Source organism: Fundulus heteroclitus, unplaced genomic scaffold (assembly GCF_011125445.2).
Source record: "Fundulus heteroclitus isolate FHET01 unplaced genomic scaffold, MU-UCD_Fhet_4.1 scaffold_51, whole genome shotgun sequence".
Classification (NCBI taxonomy): domain Eukaryota; kingdom Metazoa; phylum Chordata; class Actinopteri; order Cyprinodontiformes; family Fundulidae; genus Fundulus; species Fundulus heteroclitus.
In genome coordinates, this window is record NW_023396934.1 from 2,394,504 (window position 1) to 2,412,975 (window position 18,472).

The window sequence follows — 18,472 nt, forward strand, 5'->3', positions numbered from 1 at the left end:
CAGCTGAGAAGTGAGAAGTGTCTGGATACACTTTTTGTTGTTGTTGAAAATATAAGAATAAAAAAAAGAAGCGTTTTAAGCTTTGTTTTATTTTTCTGTGTCCATGGTGACAATAATATTGGTTAGTTTAGTTAGTATTTAAAGCCCTTAACACATGCAGAATGTTTGCCTGTGGTTCTATAATCTGACAAGGAAATGAACCACATTAAACCATTAAACCACAGCGTCTGTCTCCTCCGTTCACTCAGGCTCAGTCTAGAGACTAGACACAAATACTGTCTTCAATTAAATAAAATGCCTCTTTAGGTAATGCATTGCCACAATTTATTCATCACTGACATTGCCAAAGTGCTAATACTCCTTACTCCATTAAAACAACTAATCTTGACATGGTTTATTGGGATTTTATTTGATAGACCAACCAAAAGTTTGCACAATTGTGACAGGGAAACAAAACCATTCATGGTATTTCAACATTTTAGAAATTAAGAAACTAAACTTCTTTGCAAAAATAGCTCAAGCTCAGTCAGATTTGATGAGCCTTTGTAAACATTCACACTTTTATCTGTCTTCCCACTGCTGATTCAGATCTGGACTTTGACTGGGCCATTCTAATACATGAATACGGTAAATGGCTTGTACCTGTATAGCGCTTTCACTAGTCCGACGACCACAAAGCTCTTTACACCACAGTCATTCACCCATTCACACACACATTCACACCCTGGCGGTGGTGAGCCATGTTAGTAGCCGCAGCAGCCGATTCGGGTGAAGTATTCACAGATCCAGTCTATTGTTGCTGAGGCTGCAGGCTCAGGGTCGCTGCCACAACAGACCGTGAACTCTTTTTGCCACTCTTCCATAAAAGGCAGATTTGTGTCACTACTTAAGTTACATCTGAAGGAAAAGGGTAGCACTGGATTGTATTTCGGGTATCAGAGAAAAGGGGACTGATTATAAACACACTTTCCTGATTATTTTCAATTAAAAAAACATGTAACATTTTCACTTGACCTGATAATTATTGACTTCTTTGCTTCGTCACATTAATTCCCAATACTATATATGCTTGGTGTTGTAATGTAAAATGAAAAACTCAAGAATACTTTTGCAAGGCACGGTATAGACAAAAAGAAAACCCATCTCCCTTATAGTTAACCGGTTAAGTGTTTATAATGAAAATAAATTAAGGCAACAAGTCTACACCAATCTGCCATTAGTAAGATATAGTATAATCCATGAAACCAAGACCAACATACAGCAAAGGAGGGATTCAGGCTTGGTCGAAACATCAAACTCTGCAGGTTTTACTGTAGTGGAAGGATGCTTCCTGAAACACAAGAAAATGAAACAATTAACCCTGGAACTTAATTAAGAAAATAAGAAGCTGTGGGTTTTAGTTTCCCTTACTTGTAGGCTTGAGTCTTAGGGCTCGGGTGAAGTATTTAGGAAGGAGTTTACCGTCGGCATCGCCTGCAGTCAGCAACACACCATTCTCTGACCAGAAGAACTCAATACCATCTGTGCAAGTGGGACACACACAAATAAACACTAGTAAAAAGGATTGATTTCTTTACACACACTGGCTGGATGGAGAGTATTGGACATTACCAGCTAATCTTACCAGCCAGAGCTCCGGGAACATCAATAAACACGGCTAGGTCGCAGTTTTTCCTCATGCCTGGTGGGGAATAAAAAAATAATGCTGCTCTCAGATCTTTAGCTAATAAGCTTTTTTTTTTTTTTTTAGAATCAGACACGGTGCATACCGCTTATGACGCCATCTTCCCCTGGAAGGCCGCACGCCAGGTGAATATGGGTCCTGTTCATGCGGCTCAGGCCCTGCTGTTGGATGGACGGCCAGTTGCGGAGGTAGGAGCCATGGACGGCCTCGGCTGGGCAGTCAGGAGAACCAGCCAGGACCGGTTTCAGCTCCAGATCCATAACCTGAACCCAGATACATCAAAGTGGTCCTGGTGAGATTTAAGGTTTATAACAGTTTGTTTAATTCTGTAAAAAAAAAAAAAGTGAGTAGTTAGGAGAATCACATCTGACCGGCAAAATGAAAACATGACTAAATCTCAGGTCTTTGAAGAACACTTCTTCACTGCTGACAACAGGGAAAAACAAACTAATTTAGAGATGATACTTTATTTACACTTTTTTTTGGAGAACCAATGAAATAGTTTCCAAAGTTTTTCACGTTACATTTAGGGGGTAAGTTGGAATTGTTTACCCAAAGAAAGATGAAAATCAATGTTCATTAAAGGGTTCTGGCAGAACCCTTATGCCTAACCATGTCACTTCCCTGGATACAGTCAGTTAAAGATCTACTGTAACTTTGTGTACTTTTTCTTTTTACAGAAAGTAATCACGGGAGAGTGCTTCTATGTTTTGCAGTTTTCTTTTTCCCTGTCAGGGGCTAAAGACTGAGTTGCTGGTGATATTTCCCATGTTTACTCTGTTTTATTTATTTTTTTCTTCTTCCATAGAAATTGCACCTGGTCCAGTTCTGTGTTCAGCTGTGGTCACTTTCTCGTGTGGAGCCATTGACTGAGCTATTATTGCTTTTAACTATATGCAATCTCTTTATTTCCTCTCCAATAAAGTACATTAGCACAAATGCTTCTGTATTTAGCTTAGTCACTTTCCTGCATAGCTTTAATTACAGAGCCATTACTGTCATTGACTGTGTGCGCTTGTTTGTCTTACAACAGAAAGTACTCCTGTCTGTTTTTTTATTTATGTCACTTCCTGCAATGAAGTTATTGCTAAATTTACTACTGCCATTAACTTTATACACTCTTGGCATTTCCTCCACATAGAAAGTACTCCTGGTTCAGTGCTTCTGTGTTTAGCTGGGCCTTTTTCATGAATGATGCCACTGAGGCAGGTATGGGAGCAACTGACAATGTGTACTTTTTGTTTTTCTTTCCTGTAGAAAGTACTCCTTGCTCGTTGTTCCTGTGTTTAGCTGTATCTCCCTCCTGGACAAAGTAACTGAAAGATCTTGTAGTGGCACTGATTTTGTCTAATTTTTGTCTTTTCTCCTATCGAAAGTCCTCCTGTCCTCTGAACCCCCAGCCAGTTTTGGCAAGTAAACCATCTGATGATGTCTGGTTCATCTGGAAGTTATTTCTTGTTTAAAGACAGGTGTACTTTTACCTACTGACACTATGGGCTTGCTCAGGATGGGGGATTGCTGTAAAGTCAAAGGCTTGATGCAAATGGCTATTCTTTCTTGGGTCATTTTTGTCAATTTGTTTTAAATAATCAACTAAATTTATCTGTATTGTGTGTGAACTTTTGTTGAATTAGACCGCATTTAGTTGGATCTCAATCTGCCTGTACAATTGTGTTGTACTGGAATGAGGTTTGATTGAACGTGGACCAAAATAGAATGGAAATGCATTTGACCTGTTTATCTTGAAAATGTTTATCCGATCTGATATTTGTTGTAAATTGATGTTACATTCATAAACTTAAATAAACTTTATTTAATTTGGATTGTGTCTGCTCTGCCTGCCTGTACTGAATGTCCCTGATTGGCACGAATCTGCAGGCGGCCGTCCTCCGGGTGGGAGCGGAGCTTGAAGCGTTGCTTGTCGTTTGTGGCTACGACTCTCTCGATATCTTCACATGTGTACACGTGGAACTGCGGGTGAGCCAGGAGGTCCTCCACAAACAGGAAGCCATCTGTGGGGATGAGAGCTGTTACACCTACGGTCACATTTTTACAGTTTAGTTTGAATAAATCTACATGGTATTTTCACACTGTTAGCTTGAGGCAATCACCTAGAAATCCGCTGAAGGAAACATCACTGTTGTCACATTTTAACATAACACTATGTTAATTTAAGAGAAGAACATTATGATAAAATAATAAAAGCAATTCATGGGAGTTGCATTAATCAAAACTGTGACAGAAACAGAAGTATCAGCTCACCTGTGCCCATTTGAAGCCCCAACTGTGTAGCTCCATGACGAAGCACATAAGACATGGATTTAGACAGATGAGTGTCTCTGTCCTGAGGATAGAGAAGCCTCATTTGATACACATATGCATACATACAACTTGGTTTCTTCCATCCTAATAATAGCTCAGGTTTATATTTAGAACCAACTTCCTGTGTCAAACCTCTCATGCTTCCTGACGGCCAAAGGTAGACATTTTATAATTCAGAAATTAGTGAGTCGATAAGCTTGCTAACTCTTCATAATTAAAGAGCCCTCACCTCTTCTCTGTGATGCCCTCTGGCTCCTCTTTTTCCTCCTCTTCCTCTTCCTCTTCGTCCTCCTCTGTCCATTAAAATAATGTCAGATCAGGCCTTGGGCTGGAGGTTTGGGAACGTGTTATTAATCCTAATTAATCTACATTTCACCTTGACACCGTTTATGCTTCATTTAGTTTCAACACAGCTCTGACAGAATCAGAAGCCCATGTTGTTGTTGTGATCACTAGACTCAGCAGCCGTCGTGCTTTTCCCCCAATTTCCGGTTTGTTCCCCACATCCGCCCGTAGGTGGCAGCACATCGGGATGCGGTAAACTGCTGGCACCACAGAGGAAAAACCGCAGCCTGTTTTGGAAAACACAACAGTTGATGCAGGTAAAGGGAATGATATTTAATTTTAGGCGTAAGAGAGAGATCTGAATGTGTTGCGTCCTGTTTAGACGGCCTCTCGCTTCAAAGCTGCCGCCGCCGAAAAATCTTAACTCAGACGTTGAGATAATTCGCTAACTACTGTTAGCGCCATTGGGCTAATGCTTGTTTCTTTCCTTGCATAACATTTGAAAAGAAAGATGTGTTGTTTTTAATCTGTCGTCTACTGGTTTGCAAGCGACGTTCCCGTTCTTCGTCTCCGTGTTACACCCCGTTAATGCGTGCTGTGGCGCGTCAACGTCCAGCTTCTGCCGTTAGAGCCAGGCAGGAACCCAGCCTGGTTGCCATGGAGAGCGGGTAACGGTAAAGCGGAGCAGCATTTTGACCACGAGCTCGGAGAAGGAAACAAACATTGTGAGTTGTTTTTTTTTTTAGTTATTTCCTGGAAATAATTGTTTTATTTCAATATTTGATCTCTGTGTTGTGAAAAAAATATATATATATATCTTACCTGCAACATATTTGCCCACATAACATACAGGTATATAATATACAGGTGTGGTCAGACATTATTATGAAGTGAAAACCGGTTCTCTCCATCAAAGTATCGATGTAGGGTTGAGATGTATATGGCAGCAGCTGAGCCCATAATCCTCAAACTAGATGTGTTAGAAGCAGGTTTAATGAGCATGTTTGACATAAAGCCAGATGACTGGGTCAGGCCAGGTCTGACGTGGTCAGTGTCTATCAAGAGAGAAACAATGGTGGACCACTGATGGAGTCATTGATGAAAGAGGGGATGGACCCGGTGATCCGATCTGATCATGAACAGCCAGGTGTGTGTACATTTTACCTGGGGGACACACGTAATATCTGGATTCGCTGTGGGACAAAGGCAAGCTTGCAGAGTTAGCGGCATGCTTTAGGCAGTTTTCTGTTGTGCAACATTTGGCACTGCCTTTCATGCAAATGTTACTGTGCTATACCGCCCTGCTAAGCATCGCTGCAGACCAGCACGCCTTAGAAACGAATAATAAATGCCTTTGGATCATGAAGTCACTGAAGGCTGCGGCCTCTTTAGCTGGATAATGCAACTTGTGTCAAAGCAAGATCAGTTCAAGAATAGTTCAAGCAGCGTAGGTTTTAGCTGCCGACGTAGCATCCAAATTCCTTGATCTTAATCTAATCACGCATCCGTAGCACGCGCTGAACAAACATGTCCACCTCCCAGCTTACAGCATGTGCGGCTCACGTGTTTCTGCCAGATACTGCAGCAGCAGCTCATCTTAAATGATTTGGGGACAAAGTTAGAAAGGCAGAGCTGAGTTGGTGTAGTGGACATAAAAGAGGAGAAAAACAGGAATTGTACATTTTCTTGTTGGTCCGAATGCAATCAGTTTTACCCCGACTGTCTATTTCAATCATTACTTTTGTTTTCAGTTCAGAAACTTTCTACAGTTGACGAATTTTCTCCTCTTGTCTCAGGTCATGGAATTTCCCCAGCATCCCCAGCAGCTGCTGTCAGCTCTGCGTTCCCAGCGCCAGCGGGGCTTCCTCTGCGACTGCACCGTACAAGTGGGCTCCTCCCGTTTCCTGGCTCACCGGGCGGTGTTGGCCTCGTGCTCGCCGTTCTTTCACATGTTCTACTCGGACTCTCCCGCGGGGAACAGCGCCAACAGCTGCGTCACGCTCGACAATGACATCGTCACGTCTGCCGCCTTTGGCCTGCTCCTGGACTTCGTGTACGAAGGTGTGCTGCAGCTGGACGAGTCTCCCCCTGTCGAGGACGTCCTGGCGGCGGCGAGCTTTCTGCACATGAACGAGGTCGTGAGGGTGTGCAAGAGGCGGCTGCAGAGACGAGGGCCTCTGGCCGAGGCGGACAGCACGCGCTCCGAAGAGAGCGGCGGACCGAGGAAGGCCCCAGAGGCCGGGGCCGAGGGGGACCACGCACCCGAGCCCACGGTGGCCATGATTGCAGACCACTCGCATCCAGTGACCATAGCGACGCCACTGTCCTCGCTATCTGGAGGGGCAGACAGGTGTCAGGTGGAGTGCGTGAAGTCTGAGCAGCGGGCAAGCGGGGGTTCGTCAAAGACGCAAACTCCTCTCAGCCCCGACCTCGCTGATACCACCCAGCCGGGCATGGACATCCCTGCTTTGCCCCCGCCGGGAGAGCTGCTACAGAGCCAGGCGAACGCCTCCGCCACCGTCCGCGTAGGCGTCACCAAGATGAGCCCTGGGGGTCAAGGCGAAGGATCGGCTCTCTGCAGTCCCTGCAGCACCACAGAGACATACAGGTAAAGATCCTGTTGATTGCTTGCCATGTTGAATTACTTAGAAGCTAAGTTAAACCAAAGTATGTTTGAGTGCAATGGTTTTTAAATGTGTGGCTTGTGCAGAGGTTAACAGAAATTGAAAATCTGAAGTAGCTCTCAGTGGAAAAAAAAAAACACCATGATGCTGAAAACACCTAACAATGGGTATTCCTCCTACAGTAAAAACTTCCACTCTGAAGAGTGTTTTGCTAACCATCCACTCACTGAGCTGAACAAAACCAGATTTTTACATCTCTGACATCACGGGTCAGGACCAATCAGTCGATTCTTATTTTAACTGTTTATCAGCTAAATAAAGGAAAACAAACCGAATGAACTGACCTCGACGCTGCTTTTCGTAGTATTAAAAAAGATTAATGATGCAACATCGATTCCTTTTAAGGTATCATCCTAAATTATTGAAGGCCTTACTTAGGGCTAGGCGATATGGATTAAAAAATAAATCTCTGATTTAATCATACCAAATCCGATTAATCGATTTTTTTTCCTCCTTTTTGTTTCATAAAAAGAAATTAAAGAAATTATTTTAAAACCTTGCTTTTTATGTCAAGCATTTTGTCAGGGAGTTGACCTGAATTCATGGTGCAACTAAAAACAAGCTGTGAAACATGCTTGTAAAACAAGATGGTAGCCGTGCCATTATAAACAATGAAAATATAACAAAACATTCGCTGCTAGTGGTATTACACATTGAGATAAGAACAGGCTTCACTGCACTTGTGAACTTCAAACTAAGTTAAAAAAAAATGAAATACCTGGTATTATGGTAAAAAAAAGTTTCCACTTAACAATATTTTGACAATAATTTTGCCTAAACATATATCCAGCATCACATGCTGATTCTTCATGGAAACCCAATGAGTGTATTGGCAAAATAAAATCCAGATTTTCCAAAAATGAAATTGTAAATTCGAATTAATAGATTAAATCGATTTATTGCCCAGCCCTAGCCGTAAAACTGCAAAAACGGAACTAAAAATAAGTAACATTTTCTTTAAATGAGTGTATTTGTCCTTGATTTGAGCAGGTAAATAAGGTGATTTGCCAATAGAATAAGATTTTCCCACTTAAAATAGGAACAATTCATCTCCATCATCTTATTTCAAGTGCAGGATGTCTAATTATCTTATTTTAGGGGCAAAAATACTCATTCCATTGGCAGATAATCTTATTTACCTGCTCAAATCAAGGACAAATACACTAACTTTAAGAACATTTTACTTGTTTTTAGATCCGGTTTTTGCAGTGTACTAGGTGCTCTCGGACACTCTTCCTGAATCTGTTTGTTCTTTTTTAATCATCCACAGCGCTATCCAGCAGCCTTCCTCCTCATCCTCCACCCTGGTTCCACTGAACCAGTCCGGTGGACGCTCCTTGGCCTCTCTCAACCTTTCAGAATCCCGTCTTTCCGTCGGCGCGCACCAGGAGCAACTGAGACCGTCCGGTGACGGCCATGCTGAGAACCTCCCAGAGCCCGATCACAGGAACGCCCTCAGCAGAGAACCGCGGGTGGTCAGGTCGACCCAAGCGCCGGCCGTGACCAAATCCTTTCAGACAGACTCGAGACATCCGGCGGTGCAACGAGCGCCGATGCAGATCAGGATTCAGAGCGCGGTAACGCTCCAGGGCCAGAGCTCGGACCGGCAGCGCGCTCCTCAGACGCAAACTCTGCCACGCGCCGAGGACGAAGCCGAAGCCTCGCCCGTCGCTAGAAGAAGAAGAAGAGCGGGAGCAGCAGAGGAGGAGGAGGTTTTGACAATCAAAGAGGAGGCCATTGTTATCTCTGACGAAGAGCTGGAGGAGGAGAAAGAGGACGTGAGGGAGAAAGAGGACGTGATGGACGTGGAAGAGGAGTACGAGGAGGACATCCAGGACGAAGAGCTAAACAGTCCTCAGTTTGTTTCCGCACACTCACAGGGACTCTTACACATAAACTCAAACGACTACTCCTTCCCCCTGTCCCCCTCGTCCTCGTCCTCCGGTGCCGGGCCCTCCTCCCAGGACACCTCGTCCTTCGCCCCCTCCCTCGCTCCTCCATCCTCGTCCCAGCCCCACCCGGACCCTCCCGCCTACTTCCAGGAGCTGCAGGACTCCATGGGCAACTTCGTGGAGGACGTGCCGACCTGCGGCGTCTGCGGGAAGACGTTCTCCTGCACGTACACGCTGCGGCGCCACGCCATCGTGCACACGCGCGAACGGCCCTACGAGTGCCGCTACTGCTACCGGAGCTACACGCAGTCCGGGGACTTGTACCGCCACATCCGCAAGGCTCACGACCAGACGCTGCCGGCCAAACGCAGCAAGGCGGACGCAGAGGGACCCCCGCTGCCGCAGCCCCCTCCTCACAGCTAGCATGACCAGACACTTCTTTCCCAAATACGGGAACGTTTGAAACTGTTTTGAGAGTTTTTCATGTTGAAACGGCAACTTTCAGTTCAAGGGGTATGAATAATTTTACAATGCACTGTAAAGTCGATGAATAATGAAAAAAAAAAAGTTACAAATGGTCTAAACCTTAGATATATTTGACCTCAGAAGCAGAAAGAATAGAAAAGTTTTTTTTCAAAGCAGTAACTGAGTTTTTTTTTTTTTTTTTTTGTCCTAAATTCGGTGAAATCTTTTAGGTCTTTTCACCCCGTCTACAGTCTGTATTTTCAGGTTACAATCACCTACCTGGCTAACCTAATGGATTATTATGAGTTTCATATTGAGGTTAACTTTTTTTTTACTGTGTTAAAAACTAATTTTAAAAGAAAAAAAAAGAGCTTTTACAAAAGGTTACAAAGGTGAAAACCGACCGTTAAAGACCAAAAACCATCCCGTTTTTTTTTATACGGTGTAACGTGTAAGCACAAAAACCAAGATGCACTGGTTTTAGTCTTAGCTTGCCTATTGTCGACATATCGGTGTAATCATTGTTTTTTTTTTTTACTTCTGTGCTATTCTTTGTAATATCTGAAGAGCTTTTTGTAGTTTAGGTTTGTGGCATTAAGTATTTGTCATCGTGGGTTCAGCTAAGTACTCTTATAACGATGTTGTAACAATCGGCAATTACGGAGCTTTATTAAAATGTCTTAAGTAATTGTAACATTATACAGCAAGTGTTTACGCTGGTGAGTGAAAAAAAGGAAAAGTTGCTATATGAGTTGTAATACGTATTAGTGTCCTGTTGCTATGACTGTGTGCCAGCGGGTTTTAGACCGAGGTCATTTCTATATTGTGCCGTTTTGTGATTGGCAGGGAGGGAAAACTGAAAGCAGCCAAGTTTTAACGTTGGTCACGTTTTTGTTTTAAAGTTGTTTAAATCTGTTCGGATGCGCACCACTTGCATAGTTTCCCTTAGGCGCTACACTTCTGCTGCTGCGTTTAATTTGCCTTCGTTTGGCTCCCATTTCATCCTTTGAGTAGAAGAAATTAGTTACGGTTGCAGCTGATTCACACTTTTAAAAGTCAGGACAATCCCGTAAAGTTGAGGCGGATTCACTAAACACCTGCACTTTGAACGGACCAACGCGTAGACTCACTGAAAAGCTGTTTAAAATGGCTTCACCCACTTCTGGCCCTTTGGCCCGAGGATGAAGAACAGATGAGGGGTGGAGAGAGAGAGAGAGAGAGAGAGAGAGAAAAACAAAAGCAGGACATCCAGTTAATGTTTGCCTTATCTTTAACGTCTTTGTATGTGCCTGATTGACTCTGTGGAGTTTCTTGTTCTGCACTGTTTTACATGTTTTAAGACACTTTCTGTAAAAAAAAAAACAAAAAAGAAAGAAAAAAAGTAGAAATTAAAAGCGATACCTTTACTGATGGACAACAGCAGTGAGGATTTAGAGGGTTTTGTGTGTGTGCCAATGTCCAATATTTAAATGTCACCTTGTGAATAAACGGAGTTCTGTGGCAAGAACATTTGGTTGTTTTACCGATTCATAGAACGTCCTTTAGCCAGAGTGTTTGGGTTTTCTCTTTATTTACAAAAAAACATGTACAAAAACTGTTGTTTCTTATTGCTCTGAAGTGGTGACCAAACAAAAATGTCAGTCGGGTTTTACGCATCGATATGCACGTATCACTTCCACCTAACAGGGAGTCTCAAATGTCTTCAGTCAACTGTCCCATGGATCTGTGAAGAAACAAAACATTTTATTATTATTATTATTATTATTATTACTAAACCTTTACATAAGCAGATAAAAGAGCCACTCAGATCAAGACCTTTTTCACAAGGCTGACCTGGCCAAGAACAATAGAGGCACACGAGGCATATACGATTTAAAGCTATAGTTGGTAATCCTGTTCAGAAACACTTTGTTATACTAGGTAAAATGGTCCTTCCATCCTGAGAGTAGTAAATACGTTATGTATTCACTGAAAATAAGTTAAAAAAATCGTTCTCTGCGGGAGCTGCAGGTCTGTAAAAACTAAAACCAACCTCTGCCTTCCGAAGAGAATTAATTTGTCAGTTTTATTCAGGCTCAAGCATGAACATACAACCCCACTGATATCTGAATAAATCTCGTTTACTGGGTGGCGCCACAGCCCAACACTGTTTGTGACCATCGCAGAGCTACTGCTGTAGTTCTTGACTACCCTTCAGCACAGAATGGAAGCAGTTCGTCTGACCAGGCTGGTTTCCTGGCGCAGGTCTGACGTTTAAGCATAATCCACTAAATTACAATACAGCTGAGGTCAAAACCACGTCAGAATAATTTAATATTTACATGCTGTATCAGTTCATAACCAGTGTGTTGCGTCTGGGATCTTCGCCTTGTAATGACGCCTCGTCGTGTCCAGGTTTCGACCTTCTGACACGGCATGTCACCCTCACATGAAGGGATGTTTGTTAGGAGGCTCAGGAACAACCAGAGAATAAAATGGAAGCACTGGTCCTTTTGCTCATTGCCCACAGGAAGGCAGGATGTGTGTCACTGTGGACTAAGAGGGAAATCCCTGCTCAGAAAAAAACAAAATCTTCTGCCACGGCTGAAGTTAGCAGATGCCTGCATGGCAATAAGATTAAAGCAAAAATACATTATACATCCTGTGGACACACACTGCTTGGGAAGAACGCAGCGATTTCAACATGTGACCTTCAAAATATTATTTCCACTTTATTCTCAAAGTATTGACAATTTTTTACTTTATTCTGTCATGGAAAAGGAATAAAATCCCCCTTTTTTACCCCCCCCTTCCCAAAAATGAACCTCACATTCTTTTGCATTAATCTCATTACACAGTAGATATACATTGTTTTAATTTCCTTTAGGTCACATTTGGTTTGTTTTGTTTGGACCTTGACGTGATAACGGGTTCATACTCATTACCAAGGCTCAGATTCAGGTGGAAAGTTAATAGTTGTTTTTTTTTTTTTTAATAAGACATAACTAAAATAATTCTCTCCATGTTCGTGTTTTTAAAATCCCAACAAGACGCGTCGTGTCGTGATTAATAGGATCCACCAGTACAGCTTTGGAACATGAGGAGGAGCAGGTTGGTCTCTGACTGCGTCGTTCCTTTAAGGTGAACTCCACACACGACTTACCGCCTCAGCCAGCTCAGGCCAGTCCATCGCCATCACCACGGTGTCGTCCGAAGTGGGAGGAGTTTCCAGGTTCCAGTAGGTCAGCTTGTCAAACACTGAGGTCACCTTCACCGTCCGGTCCTGCATGCAGACACAGCCAGTCATTCCCACAAAACATGTACACACATATGGAGATATCTGATGCTAAGCCTCTCATGGAGAGCAGATTTCCACATGTTTGAATGACACGGAGCGCCGTGGAGGTTTCACGATGTCATGGAGAACGTGGCTTTACCTCCTGGTCAGAGCCGTGTCTGTCGACCTCCTTCAGGACCAGGCCCGTGTAGCCCTGAGGACAGCTGATCTCCTGTCCCTTTAACCCACGTCCTCTGAACGACACCGTCTTCTCTGCAAAACGGATCAGAAACATCAGCTGCAACCTCCAACTAGAGCTGGGCGATAAATCGATTTAATCGATTAATTTGAATTTACAATTCTTTAAGATTTCATTTTTGGAAAATCTGGATTTTATTTTGCCAATACACTCATTGGGTTTCCATGAAGAGAACAGCATGTGATGCCGAATATATGTTTAGGCAAATGTATTGTCAAAATATTGTTAAGTGGAAACTTTTTTTACCATAATACGAGGTATTTCATTTTTTTTTAAACTTAGTTTGAAGTTCACAAGTGCAGTGAAGCCTGTTCTTAGCTCAATGTGTAATACCACTAGCAGCAAATGTTTTGTTATATTTTCATTGTTTATAATGGCATGGCTGCCATCTTGTTTTGCATGTTTCACAGCTTGTTTTTAGTTGCACTTTGAATTCAGGTCAACTCCCTGACAAAATGCTTGACATAAAAAGCAAGGTTTTAAAATAATTTCTCTTTTTCTTTTTATGAAACAAAAAGGAGAAAAAAAAATTGATTAATCGGATTTGGTATGATAAAATCGGAGATTTATTTTTTAATCCATATCACCTAGCCCTACCTCCAACGTCAGAATATTTTAAAGCTTTAAAGCTTTTATCAGTCCTGCATCTATCAGTGAAATTTGTTTTCAATCACACGTTAAAACACTTTCTGACGGATGAAGGAGAGACGCGACTGAGGATGTTCTGCGGGTGGACTAAACGGACCGTGATCCGTCCGTGTACCTTTTTTGTCTTGTTTTGTCGTAGCGGTGAAATACTGCGAGACCTGGGCGAGTCCGTCGTGCTCAATCTCGCAGGGCATGAGGTGGACCGGGGCTTTGTCCGCCCGTCTCAACGAGGACAGATGGAGACGCGTAACGCTGGCGTTACAGGACATCCTGCGACCACAAGAGAGGAGAAATTACCCACAATGCAATGGAGAAAAGTTCCTCACTTCCTTTTGGACATGAAGTTCATTTGTGTCTTTTTTTTTCCTCTCCCCCATCATGGATCATTTCTATGCTGCAGGAAACGTTTCCTGCGAAATGAAGTGTTGTGGAAAATAAATGCAAAAATCGGTTCCAGTTTTAGACAACAGAACAAAACCGAAAAATAAAAACAGCCGGCCCCTGCATGACGAACTGTTTTAAATGTTATTTGCCTGGAAACTTGAATCTTTTAGCTTTAATCAGCAAAAGCGTTCCGCTGCGAGATTTGTTCCCTTTTTTAATACTTCTAAATATTTTTTCACTTTTATCACTCAAATAGTTTTTTTTTTAGAACATCTTTGCGGTCTTTGAATATACAAGAGGTTTAATTTAGCAGCATGAAAGTTGCAACTACTACACGATTATTGCATGGGTACTATATTTGTATTCAGTTAGAGCAAAAAAGGAAAATTGTACACCCTCTTTTAGTCTTAGGACTTCGACGAAGAACAACTGTACAAAACCAAATCCAACAGATTTCACTAGGGATGGGTAGCATCTAGGATGAGCTGATTCCATACGATTCTCGATACACAGCTCACGATACGATTCCCTATGTAGCTCAGCTTGATTTGAATCCAATATCAATATTTATTACCTTCAAATTAATGCCTTACAGTCATTCAATCAACAAAACCAGCCACATATTAATTTTCAATTTATTGAACACTGATATATTAACGGGAAAACAAAGTGCATTTGGTTCAATGCATTTAACATATCACAGAAACCAAAAATGCGCCCAAACGTCTGATTTTTGGGACGAAGGAGTTTCTAAAATCCTGTCGGCCGTTTCATAAATTCATTTCACTTGCATTTCCTCGCTGTGAACAGTAATGGTGCGCTGTAATAACGCCCCCTAGGTGTTGGGGGGTATATATCGATATTAAAAACCGGAATATCGATAATACATCGTTTTTAAAAACATCAATATTAATCTTTGTATCAATTTTTATGCACAGCCCTAGATTTTACATTGTTATAACTGACTGGACAACACAGTCAAAATGAAAAGCAGGCTGTAGAAAATGGTGCTGATTTGACGTCCCAGCAAATTCACCTCCAGAGTCAGGCTGTGCATTGATCAGGAAAACAGCAGAAAACCAAACGGCTCTTTCTCAAACTGAAAGGCCTCGTTTTCAAGTGTGAAATAGTGAAGTTTGTGAGTAGAATCTCAGAAAATGACCCAAGAGGCCTGGCTTGTGTAGAAATTCTCTGTGTGGGGATTCTGGTCAGCGTGGCTTAGGTTGGCAAGAACTTATTTTGAACGAACAGCAACATTTCTGGAACAACACCTTTTAGACAGAAGACACCAAAGCAAAGATGTTTGGTTAAAACCAAAGTGAGCATGTCAGCACAGACCAACAGTGAAGCATGGTGGTGGAGGGGGATGATTTGGGCTTCAATGGCAGCTACAGGACCTGGTCTTAGAGTTGACTGTGAACATAATCTAGACAAAAACCCTGAGCCCATCGGTGAGGTAAATAAAGCTTTGCTCCTCCTGGGCCATCAACAGCTCAGCGGTAAACCTACAACAGGATGGCTCCAAAAGACCAGAATCAAGCAATGGCTCCAGACCCCAACCTGGGAAAGGTGCTGCAGCAGGACCCTAAGAGGTTTGTGCATAAATAATTAAACATGTCTCCTAACCAAGATGAACTGAAGCGATGTCTCAACCCCCCAGTACCATGCGACAGAACAATGATGCTTCTGTACGCTGCTAAACCGCAGGGTGTGCTTACTTTTTCTCTCACCGCTTTACAACTTCTTATTCTCAAGAAAGAAAGAAAAAAACATAATACCAGTGCGGAAGTTTCTATAAATAAAGGTTAACAAAAAAAATGTCACTTTACTTAAAAACTGAATTAAAACAGGGTGCACTTTTTTATTTTATTTATTTGTAGATATTTTATAGTTTTATCAGTGGCTGGATTTGATGCTCCGTCAAGGAGAAATAACAGCACGACTTCCTCAAATCAAGGCGAACCAATATTAGCGTCATTTAAATCTTGCTAAATGTAGAGGAAAGGCTTCGCAACCCCCTGACTAAAACAACATAAAGCTTACTTTTCTGCTGTTTTCAAAATGCAACAGACACTGTAAACATGCGCCGATACTGCCGGGTGTCTTCTTCTCTCACTAAAAAGTGTTTTGGCGCGGTGTTTCTGATCTGAGAAGGCATACCGCCCCCTACTGGATGGACATAGCATGACATGGTCATGCTTGCGTTGTTTGGTGCCGTTTATCGACCTATTTTAGGTTAACAGTGCCGTCATTTTGTTCCAGATTTAATCTGCCGGAAGGAGTAGGTGAGATGAACTAAGTACATAAAGATAAAACGTTTCTAGAACGTCAAAATTACTGTGACCTGTTGTGCAAACACCTCATACAATTTAGTTTTTTATTCTGCTTCAAAATTGTTTCAATCCTTTGGGATGAGCTCAATCAAAGATTCTTCTAGATTTTTGTAGACTTTCAAAAAACTAATTTATTTCCCCCTATTTATGCTGTTTTTCCCCACTCATTTGTTGTCTTGTGTCCATTTTCAGAAAAAAATCTTTGTGACGCCACTTACCTTAAAAGATTGTGTTTTGATTACGCAAAAGGCAACATTTCAAATACCAATTTAAAGTAAATCTTTTGGCAAGGCAAGTTTAGTACTGTTCATACACAACAGCTTTACAGGAAAAGAAAGGGGCAGAAGTGAAATACCTAAAAATGAATTACAATAAAGATAAAATTTGTCATATTTAAACATTTCAAAAGAACAAAATGATAAAGTGTAAAATGAAAATGCTGCCCTGATCACACAAAATGCTGCCCTGATCGGGTAAAAGACATATAATTGAAAACGAATCCAAAGTAAACTCCAAAGACTCACTCAGAACATTTACATAAACCTCAAAATAACCAGTGTTGTATAAAGTACTGAAATCTCAGAGTCAAGTAAAAGTATAGGTACCTCTCCAAAATATGACTTTGGTAAAAGTCCAAGTCACTGACTGAAATGTTACTTGAGTTAAAGTCTTAAAGTATCTGAAATGTCTTGTACTTAAGTATGAAAATTACTGTAAAAATAGATGTACTCAAGTAATGTAATAAAAAGTATAAGTAAAAAGTAAAACAAAGCAAATGCAGTTTGAATGACATTTTTACATTTTGGTAAACTTTGAAAGTCAAATTCACTTGAAATAATATAAACAACCAAGTGCAGGAGAAATTTAGACCAAGTTTAGACAGAAAATACAACCTTTTTCTATGCTTTCAGTTTTCCTTCTTCAAGTAAGGTCAGTGCTATCCACTTTAAAATTGTAAACAACCAAGTGCAGGCAAAATTTAGACCAGGGGGTATATACTAAGGACATGGTTAAGTGATAAACCAGGTCCAATTAACCTACAGGAAACCTGCTAATAGATACACCTGCAGGTATCATTTAGTTAAGAAAATTAGGACTCTGCTATTAGATGCTTTACCTATACAACAGGGTTAATTCAACCTGCTTTACTACTGAACCAGCTTCTTATACTGTTGGTGGGGATGAACAAGGTCAGGCAAGTCCCGACTTTGTCGCAGTCAATCAGTAGGTGGGGTTAAAACACTTGCCTGCGTGAGTCTCTCTTTCTCTTTTTGTAATGAGTAACTAAACCAAACATTGAAAATGTATTGGAGTAAAAGTATGCAATTAAGTTCAGAAATATAGTGAAGTAAAAGTAAAAGTTATCAAAAAAATGTATACTCGAGAAAAGTATAAAGTACTACAAAATATACTTAAGTACAGTAGTGAAGTATTTTTACTTTGTTACTATACAACACTGAAAATAACAATATGTGCAAGACAGCCTGACAATCTGAGAACCTCTTCTAAGAGAAAACTGACCTTAAACCCTTAAAAAGGGGAGGACAAAGAGTTTTTTGTTGCAACTTAAATGCTATTTGCCAGAGGGAGTCTAACAAACTGTGAACCATGCAGAGTGCTCTTTGGTCTCTAGGTCATAATATTACTAAAATGGTGCGTTTTTTTCTTTAAAAATCCCCACAAAATTAATCAATTGCAACACAATAACAGTATGCTTTTGAGTCTCTGTGAACCAGCTCTGAAAAAAACATCTTCAAACACAAGATGTTGCAGAAAAGCTTGATTATACCATGGTCAGCCATTAACGTGTAACCTGGAGCTTTTAACTCCTCTAGCAGAAGCAAAACTACTAAATCTATGCTTCAGATAAAAATGAACTGGATCTAAACCAATTGCACCATGACACGTGGTTGGCTTAACCAAGGTTTTACATTCATTAAATATTTTCTATAAATGAAATTCTGAAAAAAGCATAGCAAAATAAACATTATTTACATAATCAGTTTATAATTTAAGGGTGATGCCACAACCCTGCTATTTTTCTGGAAAGTAATTTCTAAATAGAAGATGTAATATTTAATTTAACGTGATGCCTGTAGACTGAACTGAACCAAACTTAACTGTGCTGACCTGGACTGTACTCAGCTGTTCTCTAAATTAACTGAATTAATAGCTACTGAATAAAATTAAATAATTAAAATAAATCAACTGAACCCAGCTGTAGGATAATAAACTGTGTTCAGCTAAAATAAACCGCCCT

At 41.3% G+C, this 18,472-nt stretch overlaps 3 protein-coding genes across 6 annotated transcripts; 1 reads left to right on the plus strand and 2 right to left on the minus strand.

Moving 5' to 3' along the window:
• Positions 1-301: 301 nt before the first annotated feature.
• Positions 302-4,768, minus strand: trpt1 (tRNA phosphotransferase 1). Of its 2 annotated transcripts, XM_036132455.1 has the most exons (8): positions 4,383-4,768; positions 4,236-4,299; positions 3,947-4,028; positions 3,527-3,696; positions 1,770-1,947; positions 1,625-1,681; positions 1,411-1,521; positions 302-1,330 (listed from the first exon to the last, which is right to left on the minus strand). In XM_036132455.1, the coding sequence occupies exons 3-8, from the start codon at positions 3,999-4,001 to the stop codon at positions 1,308-1,310; spliced, it is 594 nt and encodes a 197-aa protein (XP_035988348.1). In that variant the 5' UTR covers positions 4,002-4,028; positions 4,236-4,299; positions 4,383-4,768; the 3' UTR covers positions 302-1,307. The 2 variants fall into 2 exon arrangements, with proteins under 2 accessions (XP_035988348.1, XP_012721576.2); XM_012866122.3 differs by having other exon boundaries at positions 4,236-4,768.
• zbtb3 (zinc finger and BTB domain containing 3) lies at positions 4,533-10,858 on the plus strand. 3 transcript variants are annotated; one of them, XM_012866117.3, is made up of 4 exons: positions 4,533-4,608; positions 4,841-5,016; positions 6,088-6,899; positions 8,246-10,858. In XM_012866117.3, the coding sequence occupies exons 3-4, from the start codon at positions 6,091-6,093 to the stop codon at positions 9,288-9,290; spliced, it is 1,854 nt and encodes a 617-aa protein (XP_012721571.2). In that variant the 5' UTR covers positions 4,533-4,608; positions 4,841-5,016; positions 6,088-6,090; the 3' UTR covers positions 9,291-10,858. The 3 variants fall into 3 exon arrangements, with proteins under 3 accessions (XP_012721571.2, XP_012721569.2, XP_012721570.2); XM_012866116.3 differs by having other exon boundaries at positions 4,540-4,608; positions 4,908-5,016; XM_012866115.3 differs by lacking the exon at positions 4,841-5,016 and having other exon boundaries at positions 4,538-4,608.
• An 80-nt stretch (positions 10,859-10,938) lies between these two features.
• rnaseh2c (ribonuclease H2, subunit C) lies at positions 10,939-13,765 on the minus strand. Its single transcript, XM_012866123.3, has 4 exons — positions 13,611-13,765; positions 12,749-12,861; positions 12,475-12,594; positions 10,939-11,055 (listed from the first exon to the last, which is right to left on the minus strand). Exons 1-4 carry the CDS (start codon positions 13,762-13,764, stop codon positions 11,035-11,037), a joined length of 408 nt encoding a protein of 135 aa, XP_012721577.1. The 5' UTR covers position 13,765; the 3' UTR covers positions 10,939-11,034.
• Between the last annotated feature and the right edge of the window lie 4,707 nt (positions 13,766-18,472).

Bases quoted from the DNA above. Each gene is read 5' to 3' on its own strand.
- trpt1 (XM_012866122.3), bottom strand. From the start codon at position 4,307: ATGGACAGAGGAGGACGAAGAGGAAGAGGAAGAGGAGGAAAAAGAGGA. The intron at 4,029-4,235 runs GTGAGGGCTCTT...CTCTATCCTCAG, and splicing joins GAGGGCATCACAGAGAAGAG to GACAGAGACACTCATCTGTC. The intron at 1,948-3,526 runs GCAGGCAGAGCA...ATCTGGGTTCAG, and splicing joins ATCAGGGACATTCAGTACAG to GTTATGGATCTGGAGCTGAA.
- zbtb3 (XM_012866115.3), top strand. The intron at 6,900-8,245 runs GTAAAGATCCTG...AATCATCCACAG, and splicing joins AGCACCACAGAGACATACAG to CGCTATCCAGCAGCCTTCCT.
- rnaseh2c (XM_012866123.3), bottom strand. From the start codon at position 13,764: ATGTCCTGTAACGCCAGCGTTACGCGTCTCCATCTGTCCTCGTTGAGA. The intron at 12,862-13,610 runs GTACACGGACGG...TCCGTTTTGCAG, and splicing joins GACAAAACAAGACAAAAAAG to AGAAGACGGTGTCGTTCAGA. The intron at 11,056-12,474 runs GTAAGTCGTGTG...GTTTCTTCACAG, and splicing joins GGCCTGAGCTGGCTGAGGCG to ATCCATGGGACAGTTGACTG.